Genomic DNA, 26,047 nt, shown 5'->3' with positions numbered 1-26,047 from the left:
ATTCTAAATTTCAAGGAGAGTTCAGAGTACCGAGGAGTTGGTGGACAGCCCTCCTGACGCGGGTCAAGAAAACAGTCTGAGCCTTCGCCTTCCGCAGCTCAGCAAGCATGGACAGGTGCCACTCCTATCTCCAGAGGGCTGGTGGCAGTGACATCACCACGAGAAAAAGCAACCCTCAGGTCTGGGACTCGACAGAATGAGGTGTGCCGGGAAAGCTGCTCCCTGGGGCTTGGCCGACGTTGACCGCCCCTCCATCGCCCGGGCGGACCCTGACCACTGAGCCGACAATGGCTGAGAAGGGGGACTGCATTGCCAGTGTCTATGGGTATGACCTTGGTGGGCGCTTTGTTGACTTCCAGCCCCTGGGCTTTGGCGTCAACGGGCTGGTGCTGTCGGCCGTGGACAGCAGGGCCTGCCGGAAGGTGGCTGTCAAGAAGATCGTCCTGAGCGATGCCCGCAGCATGAAGCATGCCCTCCGGGAGATCAAGATCATCCGCCGCCTGGACCACGACAACATCGTGAAGGTGTACGAGGTGCTGGGGCCCAAGGGCACTGACCTGCAGGGCGAGCTGTTCAAGTTCAGCGTGGCCTACATCGTCCAGGAGCACATGGAGACGGACCTGGCGCGCCTGCTGGAGCAGGGCACGCTGACGGAGGAGCACGCGAAGCTGTTCATGTACCAGCTGCTCCGAGGGCTCAAGTACATCCACTCGGCCAACGTGCTGCACAGGGACCTGAAGCCCGCCAACATCTTCATCAGCACGGAGGACCTCGTGCTCAAGATTGGGGACTTCGGGTTGGCGAGGATCGTTGACCAGCATTATTCACACAAGGTATGGCTGGCTGGAATGGCTGGTGGGGTGGTTCCCGGAACCCTCCAGGATGCTCACGGTCACTCAGGAGGGTATTTCCAGCTTCACTGAGGCTGGGGGTTGGGGTCTGTACCTGGGGGAGGCTGGAGGGTGCCAGAAAGACCACTGGCCTCAAGGCAGCGGTTGGCTGGGCAGGGACTGGGAGCGGTGACCTGGCTCTTAGGCTTGGCTCTACACCGTAGCCACGACCCAGAATTCCTAGCTGCTCAGGAGGGGGTTAGAGAAGGTGATCTCGAAGATGCCTCCAGCTCTAAACTCTATGGCTTTAAGACTGTGGTTGGTGAATTTGCCTCTAGCATCCTCTTACCTCTGCCATCCACCTAATAGCCCCTCTCCCTGCTGTCTGCTCAGGGCTCCCCGTGAGGCTCCCCAGCACACCAGCCCTATGCTCTGGTTCCGCTTGCCTCCTCCCCCCGCTCTGTGTCCCATTCTCTCTGTCCACGGACGGGGGCACGAACAGTGAATCTGGTAAACTCATCCTCAGCATACACTGTCTAGCTAATGGCTCAGCTCTCCCAGGTCCCACGGTGCTCTGGCCTCTCGTTGTTGTACTAACACTGGAGGTGTCTGGACAGGCCTGAGACCCCCTGTGTCAGAGCTAAATGGTCTTCCAGCTGCAGAGATCAGAGCTGACCCAGCCACGCTGATGGACATGTGAACACTCGTTGTTAAGGCCCCTGACCTCTTCTTAACTAATCCACCACTCCCTTCAGGAACTGGGAATCCTTGGAAGTTCTATTCCCCCACCCCTGGTTCCTGCCAATTGAGGGGAACCTCTGAGCCCCTCAGCCCGAGCGCACATCAGCAGGCATCCCTCAGCAGAGCTGTGAGGTGGGTGTGATTTCCAGCCTTCTGCCAAAACCTTTGAACCATGAATTTTTATTAGAATGAAAACATTCCCTAGGAAGTAGGTCAGCCAAAGTGGCCGAGGTAGGTCATGAAAGGGGAGGGTAGCTCTGACCTTGAACATGCTTCAGCTTTCTCTCTGAGGCCCCATTCCTCTGCTCTCCCTTGCTACCTTATTTGCCACAGCCAGAAGGTCACAGACTCGTAGAAAGGCACTGACCTGCATGGTGTAGCTACAGTGAGAGGGTATCCGGGGGAGGGGGAGGCAGGACTCCCCGTCCCACCCTCACTGGCTAGAACTTGGGCTCCAGCCCAGATTTCAGACCCCAAATCAGCCCAGCTGGCTCGAGCTCCTTAGTGCCACCTTAACCAAGAGCTTGTCCCCTGTCCCCCCCTCCTGCGGCTAGGCCGTCAGAGGACAGTTGACTTTGTAGGCAAAGAGTATCCATAGTAAAAAATAACAACAACCATAATAATAACAATGCCCTTCTGTCTTCCTAATACCATTCGCTTTCTTCTAAGAAGCAATGACTTGAAACAATCAAACTGAAGGTTTTAACCCAAATCAGTTCTTGTTTGGTGAAAGGACCAGAGCATCCATGACGCTCATTTCTGGGATGCACAAAACCACTTTCTGAATTGCAATAAACCAGTACCTTTGGGAGTAAGAACAGGACCTCCTTTGATGAAAGGTTCTGATTAAGTGACGTGTTCCGGGGAGAGTGCTCTGAACAGCATGCAGGAGACCATCTCTAAAGTCAGGAAAGGTGTTGGGGTGAAGATCGGCTGCCATAACAATTCTTAGAAAGTGCGTAGTGTGAGGAGGTGAGGAGGCAGGGGTCCAGGCTCCCTTCTGGCAGTGCTAGCCGGGGATGTGGACAGTCACTTGCCCTCTGGGAGCCCTGGTTTCCCCATCTTTGACAGGGACGAGAGTAGATGCCATCTGCCCCGCTGGCTTATGATTACAAGTCAACATGGAGCATGAGTGTAAAGCCCCACTGGCAAGCAGTAAGGAGCCCATCCATTTACGTAAGGAGTGTTTGCTGAGCACCCCGGGCCCCGGCCCTGATTCCCTGGCTGGCAACTGAAAGTGGCTGTGTTCCTGTCCCTTGGGGCTGGGAAGACACCTCTCTGGTGGGGACTTTCATGTTCCTGATGCCGAAGAATTTAGGTGTTGTGACACATCTTCTTAGAGTCTCTTCAATAAAATTATCTGTGGGAGTTAAAAAAAAAAAAAAATCACTGGAGCCCAGTGTGAGCCCAGCGCGTGTTTGCGTGAGCCCTGCCTTTGGCAGGTGTCCCCCACACCCCTTCTCCTTCATGTACTTTCGGCCTCCCTCGTTACCTCCTCATTCTAAGGCGAGTGATGACAAAAACTTTATATTTGGTGCTTTCATTGACCCAGTGTGCATTTAAATCAGCTCTCATTTAGTTCTCATAAAGCTGTGAGGCACTTAGGGCAAATGGTCCATCTGAAATCGGAGAGAACCGGCTGTCTTGAGATGATTTGGCTGACTGTGGCAGGAGGGGTTCTAGAACTGGGGCCTTCTCGCGTCCTAAGGCATGGCCCCTCCAGGCTCTATCTTGTTCTGGAAGGCCGACTGGTCCCCAGCTGAAATTAGCCTTCCCTTCTTCTGAATCTCCCTGTTGGTTCTTCGCCAACCCATAACCTGGACCTTCTAGCGTCTCCCGTTCTCTCCTCTGTCCTGTGGGTATTTGTGTCTGCCTCTTCTCTGTTCCCGGAGGCTGAGAGCGCCTTGGTTCTTGAGGGCATGTCTTGTGCACCTTATCTCCCCCAGGGAGTCTGATCATTGTGCCTGAGACTTGGCCCAGTGGATCTCTTGACCATCTTGAACAGGTGGGAGAACGGTCACTTACCAGCACGTCACAGGTGGGAAGCTAGTTGGGTCCACGGATTGCATGTGTGTAGAGGGTTTGAGTCTCAGAAAGAGAGCAAGCCCGTAATTCCTCCAGCCGGGGGATTGGCTGGGGTCAGACATGCGCATCTGCTCTCCCCTGTGTGTGTGGGGGATGGTGTCTGCCTGGGAGCTGCTCTGAACCTGAGCCTTCCTCAAGTCTTATAGCTCCTGCACTCGCCTCGAAGAAGGTGGTGCTCAACCTGGGCCGCATCTAGCACCTAGGTGTGGGCTATAAAAGGGCACTCCTTTTCTTCATGCTGATTCAGCCCAGGGCCAGGGATAGACTTTGTGACCTGACTGGTGGCTGGACTTGGTCTGTTGGCTGAGCAGCACCCACCCAGTCTCCCTCTCCTCACTGTGACTCCCTCCTGGGTGGACAGTGAGCCTCCTTCACTTCCACATCTGCTCATCTAGCACAGGGCCTGCCATTCAGGGTCGTGTCCACTGAGTTCACCTGGTGAAGGAGGTGCCAAAGGAAATGGCCTTCTCTTCTCCAGTGAGCAGCTGGCTTCCCTGGGAATTGAGAGCATTCTGGGCCTCCCTTACCATCCCTCCCTTAGGGGTCTTGGTCTTTGCCAGGTCCAGAAGGCAGCTGGAGTTCCCAGTTAGCCCACACTGTCAGGGAGATGGCAGTGGGTGGCGGTGGGAGTGCTCTAATGGCCTACTCAACAGCTTGGGGGGCACTCGTCTCTCTGAGTCACTGTTACTCACCTCACTGATTGCACGACGTTAGGCCAGTCCTGCTCTTTGAGCAGCTCCTTCCTGAGTAGATCTGTCAGAAGGCCTCACCATCATCTTGTCCATAATTTCACAGATGACAAAGCCAGTTGCCTAGGAAAGGGAGGAGACCCACTCAGGATCTCACAATGTGTGGTCAGCACACACGGTTCGACTCCATGCCCACTGTTTTTTCTGTGCCTCTCTTCTCGGTGGTCTTCTGTCAAACAGTCATTGTTCCCATTCTGGTGATTTCCCAGGATTCTTGATAGAGTCACATGGAGGATGTCAAAGTGTTTTCAGATGTACGAAGGGCGAAATCACTAACAGAACTGTTTGCCCAATAGACACCCTGATGATACCATGCGGACATTCAAGTCTCGGTTCCTTCTCTGCTGACATACAGAACGAGCTCCTGACTGGGTCGGAGGGGAGTCAGGAGGCCCCACCTGACGGGTTGGCTTCCCAGCCTCTGCTCCTGTGATGAAACCCTCCCCGCCCACCTCCTCAGCCAGCCCGTGAAGGAGTTCCTTGTTGTCTGTGTCAAGAGGCTGCTGAAGGGTCAGAGCATGTTTTCCTTTGAATTTATCCTATTAGGAAGCAGAGGGTCTCCAAAGAGGCAAAAAGAAATGTTGTTTAAGACTCAGCTGAGTCCTGTGTAAATTCTACGTGGTGTCAGGAGCCCCCAAGAGCCCACAGCACGCTGACAGCCAGATCAGCTGTGTGAACTCACTCTCCTCCTGGAGGGGCCGCCGTGGCTGAGGGAGGAGCCCTCCATCCTCGCCTGGGCTGCCGGGGCGCTGCCAGCAGCCTCGCCTTTCCTCTGGGGGCCGTAGGCAGAAGACACCAAGAAAGCAAGCCAGAGTCAGAGGCCCAGCAGCAGCTGGACAGCCCACGGCACTTGTGCTTTGGTGGATCAACTGAGAAGATCTGAGTTTGTTCAGCCGGCCTGTCTCTGGGCCCTTGACCCCTTTCTGTTCCAGAGCCCTCTGTCTTCACACCTCATTCCCTATCAGAGTCCGTTCACACTATACCTACTGATCTCATGAAGATGCCTTAGAAAATTAATAGGACAGTGATTGATTCTCAAAGTGGGTGCCAGACCAGAACATCGACTTTGTCCCCGGGGCTCGTTAGAGGTGCAGGGTCTCTGGTTCCGTCTCAGGCCAACCCTTATCGGAAACTTAGAGTGGGGCCCAGCAAGCTGCGTGGTAACAAGCCTCCCGGTGAGTCTGATGCTGGTTCACTTTCAAGAACCCCTGATCTGGGGCGCCTGGGTGGCTCAGTGGGTTTAAAGCCTCTGCCTTTGGCTCAGGTCATGATCCCAGGGTCCTGGGATCAAGCCCCGAATCGGGCTCTCTGCTCAGCAGGGAGTCTGCTTCCTCCTCTCTCTCTGCCTGCCTCTCTGCCTACTTATGATGTCTGTCAAATAAATAAGTAAATAAATCTTAAAAAAAAAAAGAAAGAAAGAAAGAACCACTGATCTGAAAACACGGAACAGCTTGTCTGTGGACAACGCCGTGAAGAAGGCTATGAACTCCCAGACTACGGGGTCGGACTTGAAGCAGCTCCTTTAACTAAGGGGGCCGTTCACGGCAGGGATGTCGTGACAGGGAATGGGGAGGGTTGTTTTCAGCAGGATGACTTTTCAGGGTCTCCATCACATCGCGTGGGAAGCTGCCTGGCCTGTTCACCACCGCTCAGGTTTGGCAAAAAGCTGCACAAACCGGGGATCTCCGCTGAAAGGAGCGTTGGTTCTGTTTGGGTGTGACTTTCGCGGTAATCCGGTGATAGGGACACAGTCTTAGAAAACACGGACTTTTCATTCTGGTGTAAACTCCTTGATTCTGTGTAACTTGACAAGAGACACTGGCTTCACAGATCAGTGAGACCGCGTGTGGATTGAGGGCAGATGACCGTGGTTCGTTAAGGCTTGTGGTTCAAGGTCCCGGAGGAGGCAGAAAGGTACGTGGTGGGAACCCAGCCAGCTTCCGAAGGCTGCGCACGGAGCTTCGGTTGGCAGTGTCCGCACTGGTTTAATCGTGTTGATCAACCCCACCTCCTCCTCTCCAGGCCACTGCCTTCTGACGGCTTCTCATCTGTCTAGGCCAATCTAAGCACCCCCTGTCTGCCTGGTCAGACACACAGAAAGCCTCCCTAAAGCCCAGATTCCCTGGAAACGGAAACTCCGAGGAGGAATGCTCATTCCTGGGCCTGCAATAGGGTCTTTGCCCCTGATCAAGAGAGTGACCTTTTGGGGTTCCGTGGGCTTGTGTTTTGAATGATCTCCATATTGGAGATGCAGGGAAAGAGGAGCAGCTCCCTACGTGCAGGGAGGGAGGAATAGCATCCCTCCCAGGGATCCCGGAATAGGACCGGGGTCCACGGGGCCGGCGCTGGGAGAGGCCCAGCCAGACCCGGACGCCAGCGTTTCATGAGAAAATGGGCCCGTGGAAGGACAACTTGCTGAAGGCCCAGCTAGAAGTTCTTAAGCTGCTAAGCGTGTTATTCCAAATCAGTGGAGCTGAAAAGATTTATTTAAAAGGCGATGAAATATCCCTTTTTAAAAGGGAAAAACATGACCTAGGGGATTAGAACAGAGGTTGTACTAGACAGTCAAGTGTCCCTGAATACTCAGGCCCACTGGAGAGCTAATTTCGTTGGCTTTCAGAGCCTCCTTGCCCTTTCCCACTGCAGCCCCACCTCCAGGAGCAGGGCCTCCACGGTGTCCCTGGGCCTCCTGGGGTCCTCTTCTGCACCCTCCCTGAACATCACACCCCGGCCTCCCTCCCTGGGAAGCAACGAGGGGCCATAGGAAAAATCTTTAACTAGCATGGCCCACATACTGCCCATCAGAAAGGCAGCCAGCCAGAGACCCAAGGTAGGGTCCTGGAGGGGCCCTGCTTGCCAGGAATTGACCCTTTATTGCCAGATCCTAGAGAGATCGAGGAGCATCTGGGAATGAGGCCAAGGTGATGCGTGTCGGAATTAGGGGCTTGGAGCAATGCCTGTTTTACTGCATTTCAGGATTCTCCTGCTGGCTTCGCCGCCCCAGGGCATCGCGGCCTTGCTTGCTGCCTTCCCCGTCATCTTAGGAAACAAAGCTCACCCTTCTCCTGTGCCTGTCGCCTCTTGGGAGGGGGCGGTGAGCTGTTGATTAAAAGCATAAAGGGATCAGGAGCTTCCCCCTTATTTTCAACACCAGCCTCCTTACTCACCTGGCGCTCACCCACAGGAAGTCAGTGTCCCACCAGCCTACTGGAGAGGGGCTCGAATTTCATGTAGTAGGTTTGCTGCTGACAAGTTCTTTCCTTATCTAGAAAGTGTCTTTATTTTCCTCTCATGTTTAAAGTTGTTTTCTCTGGATATGAAATTCTGAATCCACGATCTTTCTTGCCATTCAGTACTTAAAAATGCCATTGCCTTATTTCCTGTCCCTGTTATTTCTGAAGAGAAGGTCTTCATTCATATCATTTCCCCTATATGTATGTGGGGGTTTTTTTCCCCTCTGCCACCAAGATTTTGTCTTGAGCCTTAACTTTCAGCAGCTTGACTGGGATGTGCCCGGGTTTGTGTTTCTTGGTGCTTATTTTATTTGGGATTCATTGAGCTTCTTGGTTCTGTAGGTTTATTTGGGACATTTCAACAATTTTTTTTTTTCCTGCTCTGCTTTTTCTCTTTTCTCTTTCTGGGTTCTGATTAGATGTATTACTTAGGTGGTTATTGCTCCAAAAGACTGTACAGTCTTTCTTCTGTCTTTTTTTAAGAATGGATAAGTTCTGTGGTTCTGTCTTCAACTTCACTAATCCTTTCTTCTGCCATCTCTAATTTGTCATTAAGCTCATTTGGTGAGTTTTCCTTTTTAGATAATATGCTTTTCCATTCCAGAATTTCCATTTGGTTCCTTTTTTATAGTTTGCCTTTATGGGCTAAGATTCCCCATCTTCATCCATTGAGATCATTTTTTTCCCTTTTAAATCCATGAAATATTTAAAATAACTGCTTTAAAGTCTTTGCCAATTCCAAATCTGGGGCATCTCTGGGTTGTTTCATATTGACTCCTTTTTTCTTCTGAATTTGGGTCACATTTTCTTTCTTCTCCACATTTCTCATAATTTTGTGGACATTGCAAATGATACTCTGAAAAGGAGTCTGAATTATATTGTCTTCCTTTAATGAGTTCAAAACCCAATTTTGGTTTTTGTTCTGGCAGTCCATTAATTTACTGATGGTTCTCCTTAATTTTGTTAAGGCTTGGCTTTAGGCTTTGAGAGGGCAGGACTAGAGTAACCCTTACTCTAGAACATGGTCCTTACTCCTAGGACCTGCCTTTTCTGTTGTCTCACTGGAATGCCTGGTGCTTCCCCTCTGGCTGGCTAGACTGGATCCAGTGGTAGGTCTCTAGAACCTCTAATATTCTTGCTCTCAGTTCCAAAGTAGCTGATCTCTGCCAGCCCAGCCAGATCTCACCCTGCGTCTAAGCAACATAGCACTCAGCCAGAGATCTGTGTGAGCCCCACCCTCAGAACAAAATTCTGGGCCCCCACCTTATTGAAGAACCTTCCTCTCCAGCATCTTGTCCTGCCAGCTCTGGATGTTGCAACAGCCCCAAACTCCAGTTCCTACTTCCCCAGATCAGTAGGACAACCATGTTCTGCTTTGCTCCGTCTCCCTGTGCTGTGGTTGGGAAATCACCCAGGCAGAGTGCCAGGGCGAATATGAAATTCACCTTATGTGTTTCCTTACCTTCCCTCAACCCTTTGTCCAGTGCCTGAAAACATCTGATGTGTATGCTTGTCCAGTTTTGTCATTGCTTAAGATAGGAGGGCAAATCTAGTATAGCTACTCCATCATGACCAGAAGCAGCCCCCCTCGCATTCAGTGATGTAATGCTCTGTGTGGCCAATGACCCTTTATGCTAGATTGTAAGCACCTTGAAGGAAGTGTTGGTGACTTACTTATCTCTATATCCCAGTAGCATGCTTAATGAATATTATTCAGTGGCATCAAGTGGAGAGCCTAGGGGCTAAGTGTAGAATAATGCACTGTTCCTCCTTCCCTTTGTACCTGAGTGGATGTGCAGGTAGGGGAACTCCTTTCACACAGCGCCTTCAGTCCTGGTGGGGAGGGGGCCAGCTGCTCCAGGCCTTGCTCCAGTCCCTCCTCTTGGGTACTCCCGGGATATAAATATCTCAGGAACATGATACTGTCTTACTCTATAGGCAAATATCCCTGTGTTTACACTGAAGAAGAATGATTGGAAAATTGAGTCAAATCCTTTGCAATTTTCACCTGGAGTGCAGTTTCTCTAATCAGCCTTTGCTGGGGTTGCCTGTTGAAAAGACAGTAGTAGAGAAATAGGCTGGGCGACGGGGGGAGATCGTACTGCTGGGATTATCCTGACTTTCTTGGCAACCTTGTACATTGGTATTCCACTTCTTTGAGCCCCATCTCTAGCTTCTACCACCCCACCCACCTTGTGCTGTAACATCACTGACTTGTCACCGTTCACTGGATAATCCCATACTTGGTGACAGCTCTGATCCCACACACTGTTCCCTCTGCTCCCACATGAACTCCTACTATCCCTGCAGGCTCAGCTTGGAAGCCCCACCTCTGCAAAGCTTTGCCCAGCTCCCTGAGGGAGACTTAATCACACCTTCCTCCAGTTGCCCAAAGTACTTATTCCAATACTATGGTGATTATCTGTTCACGTGGCTGACTCTTCCCTGATAGACATTGGGGCCCTTAGGAAACAGTATGTATCTCATTTATCTCTCTATTCCTAGCACCTGGCACAGTATCTGACCCAAAATACATGTACATTAAATGCTAATTGAAATGAAGAGGCCAAGCCTTTACCTTTCCACTGAATCAAGTAAGGTCCTCAAGAGCATCTCAGAATAAAGCACGATTTCTCTCATTCAGAGCATCTTTCAAATATTTGAAGTCATCCATCATGCCCTTCTAATTCTCTGCAGCCTAGAAGCCCTTTGTTTGCATATCCAGGTACTGTTCTGAGTGCTTGACAGGTGTTAACCTAGTTAGTCCTTATAACAGCCTAATAATGTAATAAGAATAATAATGGTGATGATGATGATAGGTGCTGCTCTTGTCCCCATTTTACAGATGGAGACACTGAGGCACAGAGAGTAGCTTGTCCAAGGTCACCAGCTAGAAAATGGCGGCGTTGGGTGTCAACACCTAGCAGTGGCTTCAGAGGTCACGCTGTAGCCACTGAGCTAAGCTGCCTTGTTGGCTGTTCACATGATAATGTTGCCAGAGCTCACCCTGCCCTCCCCGTCTTTTTGTTGACCTCCTCCTACTTGTCATACCCTTTCTTAAAAAGTATCTTTCAGAACAGATACTCTGTGATTTCACCAGCAGAGTCAGTGAGAGTGTGACCTCTTTGCTCCATAAATGATTTACTGTTCCTGCTGCCCATGGTTTTTTTGGCAGCCGTGTCAACTATTATCTCATACTGAGCTTGTTGCCAACCAAGTTCAGTTAAGCCCGGTATTCTCTGTTTTACATTTATATGCTTGATCTTCATCTTGTTGGCTTCAAATAAATATTCCAGCCTGGTGAGACCTTTTTGGATCTTTGTTTTATCCCTTACAACGTCATAATTGATAGTTTTATCCCTTACAATGTCATAATTGATAAACCTGTCTTCTAGGACTTCACCTGTATCCCTGGTTTTAAAATGTGTGAAGGGATTAGGTGAAATGCTTCAACTCATGGCGGTTAGACACTTCTCTCCAGGGTGACACTGAACCTGAGCTAACAGTCTTTGGATTTAGTTGTCCAACCAGTTGTGAGTTTACAAAATTATATAGTTATCTGGTCTGTATTTCTTCACTGTCCACAAAGATGTCCTAAGAGGTTTAGCTAAGTGCCTTGTTGGGATTCAGGGACGTTGTCCTTCCACCTCAGTGCAATTTAAAACTCATCCTTAAGTTAAAAAGCCAAACTCACACTGCATGACCAGCTGCGACACTTTAATTCCTAATTCCACAAAACTCAGATGTGACAAATACCACCTCTTTACTTAGAACCTCATACGTGAACATCTCAACTTGAAATCGTATTGGAGGTTAGGGCATGGTTAAGTAAACTGGCTTACCCATCGTATAGCATGGGATACAACTATTTTCATTGGTGTTTTTGAAGAGTTCACAATAGCATAGAAAATATTTATGTCATAATGATTAGGTTTAAAAAGCAAGATACAGAATTGTATAGATGGTGATCCTAACAGCTGGAAACACAGAGAAAAGAATGACACGTTGAAATTGGCTCGAGGTTAAAAGCTCCCAACTGTTAACAAGGGTTAGATGCAACAAATAAAAAGAAGGGGATTTCCCCCCTTCTGTTCATTTTTCTATAGTTCCCAAAAATGTGCAGCAGGAACATGGGTGGTTTTATCACAGTAACCTTTTCAGGTGGGAGGTTGGGGAAGTTTTGTTAACAAGAGTCCGCTTGCCAAGAACATGTTTATTACAAAAGAGTGGTAAGCCCGATCACGCCCTCCATGAGAGAGAAGGGCGAAGCCTACCAGCATCAGTGTGCACACAGTGTGCACCATGACATGTCACATGAGTCTTACCCCCTCTCCCCAAGGGTGGTCCTGCCTCGGCTGCTGGCCCCATGCCAACCATGGGACAGGCTCTTCTGGGTGCACCACGCCCTTGGGAAGCAGGATAACCCTCCTCATTGGTACCAGGTGACCCAGAGTGAGTGTGGGCTGGCCCCGTCCCCTCCTCATACTAGATCCTGCTTCCCAGGGCTGTGTGTGCGGTGCACGGCACCAGGTCAGGCATTGGGAAGCACTCGGTAAATATTAGCTCTTCTCCACTGTGATTATGAATCATGATTGGAGAGGGTTTCTGTGTTCTCAGACAACTGGAAATTCTAGCACTATTGATAAATATTATTGAGACACTTGACCATGCTTTAGTTTCTCATCTTAGATAAAAATGGAAGGAGTGAAGAGGAGTGGGGACAAGTCAGAAACCTTTATGGGAATCAGTTGTCAGAATGGATTGATGAGGAAGCACCACGCTTGGAAGAGGGTGTTTAACCTGAAGGTAGACCAGGCTGCTAAATGTTGGCACTTCTGCAATTTAGCCGAAGAGTGATTCTGGTAATGAGGTTATATACTAATGTTGATATTCAAAATAGTTAACAATCGGTGAGCTTGGGGACCAGCCAATCAGAATAGACATCGGTGATGGCCCCTCAGAATGGTTCCCAGCAATGAGCAACTGTTGCCCGTACTCATCCACCCTCCCCCATGCACAGACTGGAGAGGGAGGCCTGTCCTCCCCAGAGGCACTCACTTAGATGTCCACCTCCAGTTCCATATCCAGGCATGCAGAACAGCAACCATGAGGTCCATCCTGGCACAGCTGTTTGGGAAGAGGCAAGCCTTTGTCTCACAGCTGCCCCAATGCTCATTCTTTCTTCCTTCCCCTCTCTTCCATGATATCCTGTTTGCCTCTACTGTCCACACACCTGACAACATCCTGTTGTTGTCCGAGGCAGAGAAAAGGAGGAGCCATTCCTTGTTCTGCCTGCTGCACCATGCTGGCCTCTCCTGTGTCCCCAGATGACCTGGACAGCAGTTACCAGAGTGTGGGAGACCCTCGGGTATGGTCATGAAGGTTGTATTGCACTATCTTCTATGCAGAATGACAACCATCTGCAGAACCACGTGTCCTCCTGGCAGTGAGCTCAATTAAGCAGCTGTGAAATGTGGGACTCATCTTCTCGGGGATGAATTTTTCCCATTTCCCATTTCCCATTTCCCTAGTGGTCCTCTATAGGCCTTTTGTCTTAGCTCTATTCTGTGGTCACCAGCTGCCCTCAACTCTGACCCCGACCAATTTGCAGATGCTAATGAGAGAGCACGAACAGCTGATGGCCCCTGTAGCTGAGGGATCAATATCATCATATCTACCCTGAAGTTTTTCCTGGAATTCACAGTAATGCACTCTGGGAGTTCTTTCCCACACGTGGTAGCTCTGGATCCTCCTCTGAAGGAGGCAGGTCAGGTTAATTATTGTCCTTACTTGATACGTGAGGACTAGGGGACCCCTGGGGCTCATCTAAGACCCACTGCTAATAGGAAGCAGAGCCTGGACCAGACCTGCCTCCAGGGACCTGGACAGCAGCTAGTGCCGCTGGACTCAGCTCTAGAACTCAAGGACTCCCAGGTACTTTCTGTGATGAGAAGAAGGGAGAGTCATGAAATGGGGAGCACTTGCTTCTGCTTTTCCCGTGAAGAAAGTTGGAGAACAGAGCAGTTTTGTCATCTTCCGTGGGGCCCACAGTGAGCAAAGGTGGGGCCTGGACAGGAAAATGCAATCCCTGTGTCCTAGGCCCCTTCTTCTCTCTGGGGCCCCACACAGTCTCTCACCTTCGAATGTCCACCTGCCGTCCTTCCCAGTGCTCCTGCACCACTCTTTCCTTCCACCTCTCCCCATTGGATTTTTCCTTCCATCTCTCCCCACTGGAAACTTACTGGGGCCACAGCCTGCTTCACTGCCCCAGCACACAGCTATTTGGGAAAAGGCTACCAGTGAGGGCGCCTCTTGCGGTATAACAGAGGTTTATATTGGCTTTTACACTAACTTAAGACATAATCGACATCCTATGCAATTCACCCATTTGAAATGTACATTTCACTGGCTTTTAGTATATTGTGCATCTATCACCATAATCAGTTTTATTTTATTTTATTTTATTTTAAAAAATATTTTATTTATTTATTTGAGAGGGAGAGAGCTTGCATGAGTTGGGGGAGGGACAGAGGAGAAGGGAGAGAGAGAACCTCAAGCAGGCTCCACGCTGAGTGCACAGCTGTTAGTGGGGTTTGATCCCACAACCCTGAGATCATAACCAAAGCTGAAACCAAGAGTCAGACACTCAACCGACTGAGCCATCCAAGTGCCCCCAGAATCAATTTTAAAACATCTTCATTACCCCCCACAAAACCCTCAACCCCCTGAGTCATCACCCCTCAAGGTCTCCATCCCCTTCTTCTCCAGTCCTAGGCAACCAAGAAGTCTACTTTCTTTCTTTATGGATTTGCCTATGCCAGGCATTTTATATAAATAGGATCATGTGGTGTGTGGTCCTCTGTGACCGGGTTGGTATATTTTCAAGCTTCATTCATGTGGTAGTGGGTCTCACTGCTTCATTTCTGTTTATTGCCAAATGACATGCCAGAATTGGATACACCACATTTTGTCTATCTGTTCCTTGGCTTATGGCATTGTTTCCACTTTTCAGCTATCATGAATGACGATACTGTGAATGCTCATGAACCAGCTTTTGTGAGTCCATAGGTTTCCATTTCTCTTGGGTATAAACCTAAGGTGGGATTATTGAGTCATATGGTGCTGTTTGAGGAACTACCACAATGTTTTCCAAACTGGTGCCACCATTTTACATTCTCACCAGCAACAAGGGTCAGTTTCTCCAAATCCTCAGTAACACTTCTCAGTTTCTGTTTTGTGTGTTTGTTTTTTTTTCTGGCCATCCCAGAATGAGGGATGGGGGTGTGTGTCATTGTGGTTTTGATTTCCATTTCCCTGGTGGCCAGTGATGTCGAGCATCTTTTCGTGTGCTTGTTGGCCATGTGTAGATCTTCTTTGGGGAGCTGTCTGTTCAGATCCCTTTCCCATTTTTAATTGGGTTATTTGGGTTTTGTTTTATTATAGAATTGTAAAAGTTCTTTATATATTCTGGATATAAGTCACTTATCAGATAAATAACTTGAATTTCTGTCACTCTGTGGGTTATCTTTCGCTTTTTTGGAGTTGTCCTCTGAAGCAAATTTTTTTTTTTATTTTGATGATACACGGTTTATGTTTTCTTTTGTTGTTTTTGCAGTTGGGGTCTAATCCAAGGTTGTGAAGATTTACATCTATGATTTCTGAAAGTTTTATAGTTTCAGGTCTTACCTTTGGGTCTTAGATCCATGTTGAAGTCATTGCTGTAGATGGTGTGAGAGAGAGGTCCAGCTTCATTCATGTCTCTCCTTATGTCAGAACACCACTATTCTGATGATTGAAGTTTGGTAGTAAGTTTTGGAATCAGGAGGTGGGTCTTCCAACATTGTTCTTTTTCAAGATAGTTTTGGCTCTTTGGGTCAGGAAGCAGAATGAAGTGCTAATACGCATGCTGTATGCCATGGGTGAATTTTGAAACCATTATGGTAAGTGAAAGTAGCCAGTCACAAAAGGCCACCTGTTGTATGATTCTGCTTCTGTGAGCTGTACAAGATAGACAAATTCATGGAGACAGAAAATAAATTAGTGTTGCCAGGGGCTGGGAGTTGGAGAAAAATAGAGTGTGACTTCCAACGGGTATGAGGTTTTGTGTTGGGATGGTGAAAATATTCTAGAATTAGTTAGTAATGATGGTTGTACAACCTTGCCAGTACACTTAAAACCACTGGATGGTATATTTTAAAATGGTGAATTTTATGGTATATGAGTTGTATCAGAAAAATTTTTCAAGAAGTAGAATATCCCTCTCTACTTAAAAAATGAATGTGTAGTTAAAAACATTTCCACAAAGAAAACTTCGGCCCAGATAGCTTCACAGGGGAATTCTACCAAATATTTAAGGAGGAAATAGTACCAGTTTTACAAATTTCTTTCAAAAAATTGGAGAGAAGGGACTACTTCTCAATTCATTCTAAGCATTGCGGTGATAGCAAAGCCTAACAAAAACATTACAAGGAAAGAAAACATATCTCCCATTAAGATATATGTAAAATGTCAAAATGAAATTTTAGCACATTGAATTTAACGACATATACAAAGAAAAACACATATTGACCAAGTGTGTTTTATCTCAGGACTGCAAGTTTGGCTTAATATTTGAAAATCAATGTTATAACCATTTTGGAAAATGATTTGGCAGTTTCTTTAAAAGTTAAATTTACATCTGCCATATGATCCAGACTTTCCACTTTGATATATTTACCCAAAGACATGAAACTATATGTCCATGCAAAGATTTGTGTACAAATGTTCCTAGCAGCTTTCTTTTTCGTAGAGGATAAACTGGAAGCTACCCAAATGTCTGTCAGCATTCAGTTGAAACAACTGTGGTATATCCATACAGTGGAATTACTACTTAGCAATAACAGGGAATGGAGCATTTGCAACAATAGGAAATGGATCTCAAAACAATTACGCCAAGTGAAAGAAGCCAGACCAAAATGAATGAAAGAAGGAATGAATAATGAGATCCTGTAAGATTCCATGTATACAGAATTCTAGAAAATGTAATCTACGGTAATAGTAAACTGATCAGTGGTTAGAGAGGCAAAGAGGCATGGAAACTTCTAGGGGTGACACATGTGTTCATTACTTTAGTGAGGATTTCACAGTTGGCATATGTATGTCAAAACATATCAAAATTGTACACTTTAAATATGTGCAGTTGTGTGTCACTTGTACCTCAATAAAGCTGTTTTAAAATATAAATATTTATTCAGGGTGCCTGGGTGGCTCAGTGGGTTAAGCCTCTGCCTTCAGCCCAGGTCATGATCTCAGGGTCCTGGGATCGAGCCCCGCATCGGGCTCTTTGCTCAGCAGGGAGCCTGGTCTGCCTCCCCACTCTGCCTACTTGTGATCTCTCTCTCCGTCAGATAAATAAATAAAATCTTTAAAAAAAATACTTGGCATTCCAAATGCCAACTATGATCTAGCTTCTGAGGACAAGACTGAAAATCAATACTCTAGCCGATGTCCCCTTATATTCAAGTGGGATGCTTACATAGACTAGATTTTTTCACAGTCCCCCGGTTTGCCCATAAAACTCCTTCGGCCCCGGATGGCAAGTTCCCTCCCAGATGTGCAGGCAAAGTGGCCTGGGTGCAGGGCTGTGTGGAGAAGGAGCACAGCCACAGAGCAGTGGCTAGATTCTCCCCTCTCTCTGGATGTCCCCCTTCAGCAACAGACTCCCCATCCACGTTCCCACCCTTTCCAGCAGGGAGTGGTCAGGCTGGTGGCCCCTGTCATCTCAGTGGAGCGGAGCCCATCTTTTTTGCTTAAACTCCGATGAGTGGCTTGTTATTGCCACGAAAAAGAGCTTTACACGCTTCATCCCCTTGAATGGATGGGGAAGAGGAGAGAACTTCTACCCTTGGCATCACACTGGGGTGATGTGTGGACTGGATCAGCCCATTGGCGGTGCTCCTGCTGTCCTCAGATGAAGGCAGGCCTGGGGGAAACTGTCCCCCCCTCCCCCACCACACACACACACGGGCTCTTGAGAAGCTACTGGCAGGAAAGCACTGGGACAAAGTTGGAAAGGATGGGGCTGTTGCAGGGGTTAGGAAGGAAGGTCAAGGAAGACCTGTGCGGACCGGGGCCGGAGGGCCAGCAGCAAGGAGTGTGTGAGGTGACCTGCTGGCGTCATCTCATTCTGCAGGCTTGGCACCCAGGAGGACACACGGCCCCAGCTTGGCTCGCCTGCCATCCCCCTCTCTCCTCTTGTTGCCGCCCCTTCATGGCTTCCTGCTGCTGGGCCTCCTTGCTCAGGGCATTCACAGTGGGCATTCCACAGCTCACTAGGATTGCAAACTGAAGAAGTTGCTTGTTTGGGAACAGACGCTGGCCTGAGGTTCAGACGCTGTGGTTTCTGGCCTCCGTGCCACTCCCAACTCCTCAAGGGACCAAGAGAGAATACCACTGCTCTCTGCCTTGGTTTCCCCATCTGGAAATGAAAACAATGCTTGCCTGCTTTTCCTCTCTCCCCGGGGCACTGAAGCAGAATTCAAAGTGAAGACAATTTCAAAGACCAGTGGGCTGGCATCCGAGGCCTGGGTCCCAGCCCTGCCTCCCGCACGATACCTGTGCAAGTCGGTCTGCCCCGGGACGCTCAGCTTCCTCCCCATCAAACGAAAGAGAATATGGGCCCACGTCCCCCACAGACAACTGGGGGGAAAATCAGAGATAGGACTGTGCCCGTGTGTGTGAGGAGGTGCCATGACCACGGAAAGCCACCCGGGGGATACTTACTGAGCCCCTCAAGGACTCGCCTCCCAGTGTCTTCTTCTGTGGTCCATCTTGAGACAGAGACCCCAAAGTTTGGGATGTGTGCAGTTAGAGCAGCGTTCATCCCTGAACTTCTGGTCTTGGCCCTGTACCCTCAGCAGAGGCTGAGGGTACACCCTCAGACTGTGTTCGGGAGAAGCAGCCTGTTTTAAAGAGTGTCCTTGAGTGGCAATGACACTTGACATCCAGCCCCCAGGAGGGTTCTGTTGTTTCAGTGACGCGTGTCTGCTGGGGCATGTTGGGGCTGGGTGACTTAACAGTTCCTGGAACGGGGCTTGCTGTGGGGAGCAGAATCCCGATGCGGGGGGCCTGTCTGCTAACTAGAGCAGTTCGGTTCTCAGAGACACAGCGTCAGGGCCACATTAGACCTTAGATAACAGCTCATCTCATTCCCCAGAGGGGCCTCCCGAAAGCGACTTGCCTGAAGTGATATTGGGGTCTCGATTTGACTTTGAGAAGCAAACGAATGAGAGAAAACAGAGACAAGTCTCTCCAGGAAGTCCCTGGCTTTGGTTTTTCACTTCACATTGGTTCTGAACGTCGAGTGGACGGGATGCCGCGTTCTCCACTCTTCAGCCTGCCGCCGGGCACCGTGACATACAGAGACTCAGACACGAAAGCTGATGACGTCATTCAGTCGTCAGAAATCAAATTCTCCTCCCTGGGTGCTGTGTCCCAAGGCAGGAAATTGAATGGGGACATTTTAGAGATCTTTCCGGCAACGAGAGTTGAAACAGACCGTCTTTTCTGCTTAACCCCCCTTTGGCCAGAACACTGACCCGCCTCCAAATAGCACAGAAACCCAACCTCCTGCTTCATTTTGAACAGTGGGTGTTCTTCTTCAAGGAGGCTCCTGACTGGAACAAACCAAAGCCTTCCAAGTCTGTGCTTGTTGGATGAGCTCAGTCAGGCCGTGTTTGGTCACACTACCAGACCAGCTCCTGGTCTCCCGTCTCCGAATCCTTTCCCCTCATTAGAACTTCCATCCACAGTTTGCTGCCCCCCCCCCCCGTCCTCTTTCCTGCCCTCCCTCGTCCCCACAGGAGCACCGCCAGGTACTTCTTCCTTCTCTCAAAACCCCCCATGGATCTTAAAAAGAAAGCCGCGTCAGCCATGTACGCTTCCGTAGAATTGTAGCACGAAGCCATACAGCCTGGGACATTGATATTTTAAGTTTTACACTTCGCTGGGAAAGGGAAAGGGATTTTCAGGCAGCAGCCAGCAGTATTTCTCAAGCAACCTTCCTGTGGCTCCAGAAATCATACCCGCTCACGGTTCTCTGCCTGTGACCCAGACCTTGGGTCTGCTCACCTGGAGCCTCTGCGCAGGGCCTCAGCCAGTCCTGGGTGGCGTCCCCCTGACCCTCTGGGTCAGTCTTTTGTTGCTCCCCATGGACTATGTGGTAGGTACGAGCCCCGTGGTGCAGGCCCATGTAGCTTTTGTAGGAGAGAATCTGGACACCGAGCGCTCAGCAGGGCCTTGGATCCACTCTCTGTCGTGCCCAGGAGGAAGAACTCCACAGGCTATAGGTTATAAGCCCTGATCCTAGTCCTTAATAACTGTGGGACTTGAGCAAGGGGTTTATCCTCTAAGCTCCATTTTCTTACCTGCAAGACGGAAATAACAGAACCCGTGTCACAGTGTCGTTCTAAGAACTGGATAAAGAATGCCAAGCGCTGGGGCGCCTGGGTGGCTCAGTGGGTTAAGCCGCTGCCTTCGGCTCAGGTCATGGTCTCAGGGTCCTGGGATCGAGCCCCGCGTCGGGCTCCTTGCTCAGAGGGGAGCCTGCTTCTCTCTCTGCCTCTGCCTGCCTTTCTGCCTGCTTGTGCTCTCTCTCTCTCTCTCTGTCAAATAAATAAATAAAATCTTAAAAAAAAAAAAAAAAAAGAATGCCAAGCGCTTAGCACAGTGCTCGGCTGGGAGGAAGTCCTCTGTAGACACGAGCTTCTTACCGGATGGAGCAGAGCCAGAGTGTGAGGGAGGAATCTGGGATAGGACAGCTTGGGGCCAGGACCTATTTCCGTGAATTCAGCTTTAAGCTGCCGGTTTTCGTGCTAGGGGGGCCCCCGAGTAGGGCTGGCTGGCGGCTGGCGGGTGCAGGATGAATTTTGGACTCGGAAGCAAGGACAGCGGTCTTTCTGTTTTGCAGCCCTCATTTATCTGAGCCCCAGGCAAGATGGAAGGTAAAGAGATTCTAAACCACCGAACAGATGGGGCCGCGTCTCTCCGTCCCTGTCCCCGTGCCCACCCCCGGGCCGCTGGACCCTCACCTCACACACGGAAACAGTGAGATTCCTGGCCGGGTTTTCAGACCCCCGGCAGATGAGAGGCAGCGAACCAGGGACTAGATGGGCACCTGAGAGCAGAGAGAAGGGACAGCTGATGGCCTGACAAGTGAGGAAACAGACAAAGGATAAAGGCAGACATCCGGATTACTGGATAATCACAGCCACCGGGCTCTGGAGAGGGGTTCCTGCCTCCGTTTGATGTCCGAGAGCCGCAGCGTCTGAAGACTCAGAGTCAGGCTGTTCAAAACCCGACCCTGCCGAAGGGGGTCCGGTCACGGTCTGTTTTCAGAAGCCAGTTGTGTAATGTGAATGGTGATAAAAACTTGAGCGCTCTCACGCATTTGCTGTGCCCTTGATTAATTGGTCATCGTGGGAGTCCCATGGTCATCCTGTGGTTTAGGTAGGGCCCTGTCTCGCATTTTATAGACGAGGAAAACGAAAACTGAGGGGGGCTGAGATCGCCCAGGCTTCTGTAGCTAGTGAGTGCACATGTGGCTTCACTCCAGGACTTCCGACTTGAGGTCTAGAGCTGTTTCCCACACAGATGTTGTCAAACTGTGTGCCTTGGAGCCTGGGGGTTCTTCCCCAGGGGCTGCTGCAGGGATGCAGGGAGGCCCTCAGGCAGGTCTGGACCTCCCACCTCTGACTCAGCAAGAGGTGCTAGGTGTTTAGCTCCCAGAGACTCCGGATGGGGAAGCATCAAAGAGGTCCTGCTGCTTGGAAGAAAACAAGAGAGTGAGAGAAAAAGAGCTTCGAAGCTACTGAGAACGGTGCCCTTAATAGTTGGGGACCATTTCTATCCAAAACCAATTAAAATCAAAAGAAAGGCTTGGGACTGTGTGCATATAGGGCACACCTGCTCCCCGGCAATCTCAGCCAGCCTGAATGACTTACCCCAAGGGTGTCCTGGTCCTGCGGGACTCAGGTTCCCTGCGAGCTGCCCCAGGTGGGCTCATCCACTGGCCTTAGATGGGCACTTCTTGGCTCCCCTTCTCCGCCGCAGCCACCTCCCTGTGCAGGCAGAGTCCTCGAGCCACCTGGGGCCATCAGTGCCTTTTACAGCCTCTATCCCCATGGTGTCCTCACTATCCACCAGAGCCCTGTTGTCACCTCTTCCGCGTGGGCTCCCGTCTGCATGTGTCTCCCCAGCTGTGAACACTTGATACTCACTGGAGGACTGACAGATGTCCTCCTGCATTTTAACAGTGGCCCCCTGCACACCCAGACTATTACCCCATATAATTTATTCCAAAGGTGGGAAATCAGGCACGACACAGGATTTCCGGGAAGAGTTACTTGCATAGAGAGGGCTTCGGTAACACCATACAGATGGCACTGATTCACCCGGCAAGATCTGGCCTCATTGCCAGCCTCCGGCTCTGCTCCTTCCCTCTGCACCCACCCCACCCTCACCGAGAGAGGGGAAAGAATGTGAGAGGGGCATCTGGGATTAGTCCCTGACTTACCGTCGCCGTCCTCAGCAGCAGACACCAAAAGTGGGAAGTCTGTGCTGGGTGTGGTGGGAGGGCAATTGTGCCTTGACTGCAGCGGGTCGCTCTAAGAGACCAATCCGAACTGAGCACGCTTGACAAACCTCACCGGGCCCTGTGCGGCCACAGGTGGTGACACTGGGAAGACAGGACAGAGACTCACATCTTAGCCAAGCACACAGGGTGGCATGGGATATCCGGTGTAAAATGAGTGACAGGGACGGGTCTTCTGGCAAAAACTTTCCTTTCCCTCCCCCTGTCTCTGGCCCCATTTTCCTTCTAAGTTAGAGCTCGTTTGGAAAGAGTGCATCTTGAGGACGTGGGCGTGAAGGTAGCCTTACTGGTCGTCAGGCTCTAGGTAGGAAGTGAGAGGCGGCATTGCAGGGGAGGGCACCAGCGAGGGAAGGGGGTGGACATCTCACAGAGAGCAGAGTCTGACCCCCCGGGGAGCAGGGAGTGGAAGGCTGGGGGCAGAGCTGTAAGAACCCGAGAAATCAGGCTGAGGCGTTTGGGCACAACAAGCAAAGGGGCACCCTTGAAGCGTCTCTCAAAATAGAGCCAGGGGCATCTGGGCAGCTGCTTCAATTAAGGTGGCCAACTCTTGGTTTTGGCTCAGGGTCATGGGATCAAGCCCCGCTTCGGGCTCTGCACTAGGGGTGCAGCCTGCTTAAGATTCTCTCTCCCTCTCCCTCTGGCCCTCCCCAACCCCCACTGTCTCTCTCTCAAGAAAGCAAAATAGAGCTGAGAAAGGAAAGACTGCGTGGCACTATTCAGAGCAGTGTGCTTCACACGTGTTTTCTGTTTCATCCCAACAGCCCCGTAGGGAGTGTTCTTCTCAGGGAGGTTGAGAAAATCACTGTTAGACCTGTCCCCCTGGGGATAAAAATACATTATATATTTATTAAAAAATTAAAAAATTAATAAAAAAATAAATAAAAATAAAATCACTGTTAAGTCACCAGCACAGAAGCTGCTGGTGCAGGACTCGAACCCAGGTCCAGAGCTCGTGTTCCCAGCACCGATACGCCACCTGTGAGGCATCTCTGTCTGGCAGGGGAGTGCGGGCTGCAGTGAGACCAGAGCCAGGTCCTCCCGCTGAGAAACCCTCCAGATGCTTCCATGTCCCGTGTTCCCATCCCCGGGCCGGAGCACCTGAGAGTCAGGGCGCCCGCAGATACCTAGAAGGATTTGTGTGGGGTTTGATTTTTGCTGTTTGAAAAAGACAAATCAAAATCATCGTTGCGGGAAGAAAATCAAGCCTTCGTGGGGCTTTGCCTTAGTTTGCTGGGGCCGCCGTGTCAAAGCAGCCCACGCTGAGCGCCGTACAGAACAGAAACTCCTTGCCTCATAGTTCCGGGCGCCACACGTCTGACCTTATGGCATTGCCAGGGTCGGTTCCTCTAGGTGCTAGGAGGGAGGGTCCCTTCCATGCCTGACCCTGGCTTCTTCGGCAGTCTTCGGCATTTCTTGGCTCAAAGAAGCTTCACTCCCTCTGTACCTTCATCTTCTATGGCCTCCTCCCCACGCGGGTGTCTTGTGTCCACATTTCCTCTTTTGATAAGGAGGCGAGTCATCCTGGGTTGAAGTCCGTCCTACTGACTTCACCTTGACTAACAACACTTGCAGTGACCTCTTTTCTGACCTGGAGTTAGAACATACTTGGCGTGTTAAGGTCATGTCCCCAGAGGTCAGCCCTCGCTTCAGTCATCGGCCACAAGCTCAGGGCTTCCCTGGCACACATGGGCGCTGGCTACAAATTCGGGGGCCCACATACCCCCTCACTTAAACCATTCACAGAGCTCAGGAAAGACCTACGCTTCAGACGACAGTGTTCTTCCAAAGGTTACGAATCCCAGCCAGCCAGAGCAAGAAATCCCAAAGGCAAAGCCCAGGAGGGTCCCATACGTGGAGGTTTTTTGGTCACATAGGTGGGTGTCACCAACCAAGGACATTCACTCAACCTCCAGGGTCCAGAGTTCTTCCTGGGCTTTCATCATGTAAGCATGGTTGACTGAGTCGTTGGCCACCTGGACGAACTCAGGCTCTAGTAGCCCCCCAGACCCCCCACCCAGCGCTCTGTTCACATGGCCAGACCCATCCCGAAGCTATCTGCAGGCCCACAGTGAGTAACAATCGCCCTCTTGACACTCAGGACATTCCAGAGGGTTTAGAGGCGTCCTCGCAGGAACTGGGGGAAAAGACCAGCCAGATTCTTTATTATATAACAGTAGCTAGGAGTGACTCTAACAGAAGGATGCCAACTGCCTGTTCACACTCCCTCTCCGAATGCGCTGGAACACTAGACCGCCGTGAAGATGAAGCAGCTGTGACGTCACACACCGGCTGGTGGCGTCACACACCGGCTGGTGGCGTCACACACCGACTGGTGGCGTCACACACCGGCTGGCGCTCGTACTATGGTTTTGAAGACCAGATGCACTCACAGTGCTTTCTCGTAAATATTGAAGCAAAGCTCACCCCCCCCCTTCTTTGTAACCATCCGCCTAGGGGTGCCGGACCCACCGGGTGGGGTGCTGGAAAGTTGTATAGAGGCTGGACTTCATCTTTGGGGCCCACTCCTCGCCGCTGTGCCCCTTCCCTTCCTCAGAGCCCTGCTTTCTCTAAGTGTCCAGGGCCCTTGCAATCGCCTACCTCCCTTAGCTCTCCAGACACCTTCCAGATGCATTACTGAGTGTGGAGAATAAAATTCCTGCATACTCTTTTGCCGGGGCCTGGGAGGGGTGGGGGGATGGAATTTGCTTTTTTAGCTATTCCTCTAAAAGTGAAACCAAGGCTCTTGGTCAAGGAATTTAAGGCAACCAGGTGGCAAGGGGAGATCAGAGACCTTTTCTGGTGGCCAAAGATCATACCAGCTTGCTTCGTAAGGAGGGAAAGAAACATCCTTCGAAACGACGCTAGCTTCCTCTGTAACCTTTCTGTCTTCGCAGACTCTCTGGGGTGACCAGAGCTCTAGACAGTCTGCCTCAAGCTATGAGAAGTGAGGCCCTGCTGTGATTTATCTCAGGGAAGATTCCTAGACTAGGTCGGTACCTGCTTTCCTGTCTCGAAGATCCTGACAACAGGATCCTCCTCCTGTCCTCCTCGGCCCCTGCCTCTTCCTTGGCCCTTTGTCCTCCTGGTGAGAGCCGAATTCACCACAGAGTTGGTGAAGCCCAACTCAGGGCCTCTCACGATGTGTTCATATGGTCATATATTTTTGTAATATTTGCAAGCTGAGCTGTCTTGGCAGCCATCAGCTAAGAAGGGGCCTGTTTCCATTCTGACTTTCCCCCTACCATGTCTTCCCTTGTGTTGGGTCGTGCTGGCAGGGCTCAGCATCTGGGGCCTCTAAGAGGAGGCTGGGCTAGGGGTACATTTACTTTGGGTTTAGTGGGGTGCGTGTACACGGTTTGCAGTTACTTCTCTATATAGTTCAGTCATTGCCTGTCGTCTTGGTGTAGGAATAGCTCCCAGGAATTCTTTGGTGGCCCCTGAATCAAGTCATGGGGTGTCAGCCCACGAAAGAAGCAGAGCCCACCTACAGCTCGTAATGTGTGGCCATCACTGGCCCATCCTGGTTCACAACAGCCTGGTCAGTGAGTGCCACGAATTCAAAGAATCAAAGTTGAGTCACCACATGAGAAAGCTAGAAATGCTCCCCGAGTCCAATGGCACATACATGAAAGAGGGCTTAGTAGCGTTTGTCCCAAACTTGACAAGAATCCTAAAAACATATATGACCTTACCCAATGAGTACTGGAGGTGAGAGAAGTGTATAAAATACCAGTCATTCTGAAATATCAGCCATAGTGAAGACTGAGTTAGCTCTTCAGT

At 50.2% G+C, this 26,047-nt stretch overlaps 1 protein-coding gene across 1 annotated transcript in view; it reads left to right on the top strand.

The window, feature by feature from the left end:
- Nucleotides 1–278: 278 nt before the first annotated feature.
- Nucleotides 279–26,047, top strand: part of MAPK4 (mitogen-activated protein kinase 4) — a gene marked incomplete at its 3' end in the record, with an annotated part of 48,172 nt that continues 22,403 nt past the window's right edge. Inside the window, exon 1 of the mRNA XM_080821825.1 lies at nucleotides 279–833. Coding sequence (XP_080677951.1) covers nucleotides 288–833 — 546 coding nt within the window. The 5' untranslated portion in view covers nucleotides 279–287. The remainder of the gene's footprint in view (nucleotides 834–26,047) is intronic.

This window comes from Martes martes (genome assembly GCF_963455335.1).
Source record: "Martes martes genome assembly, chromosome: 13".
In the NCBI taxonomy this organism is placed as follows: Eukaryota; Metazoa; Chordata; class Mammalia; order Carnivora; family Mustelidae; genus Martes; species Martes martes.
The sequence above is the reverse complement of the archived record's forward strand: the minus strand, read 5'-3'. Positions and strand labels throughout refer to the sequence as shown.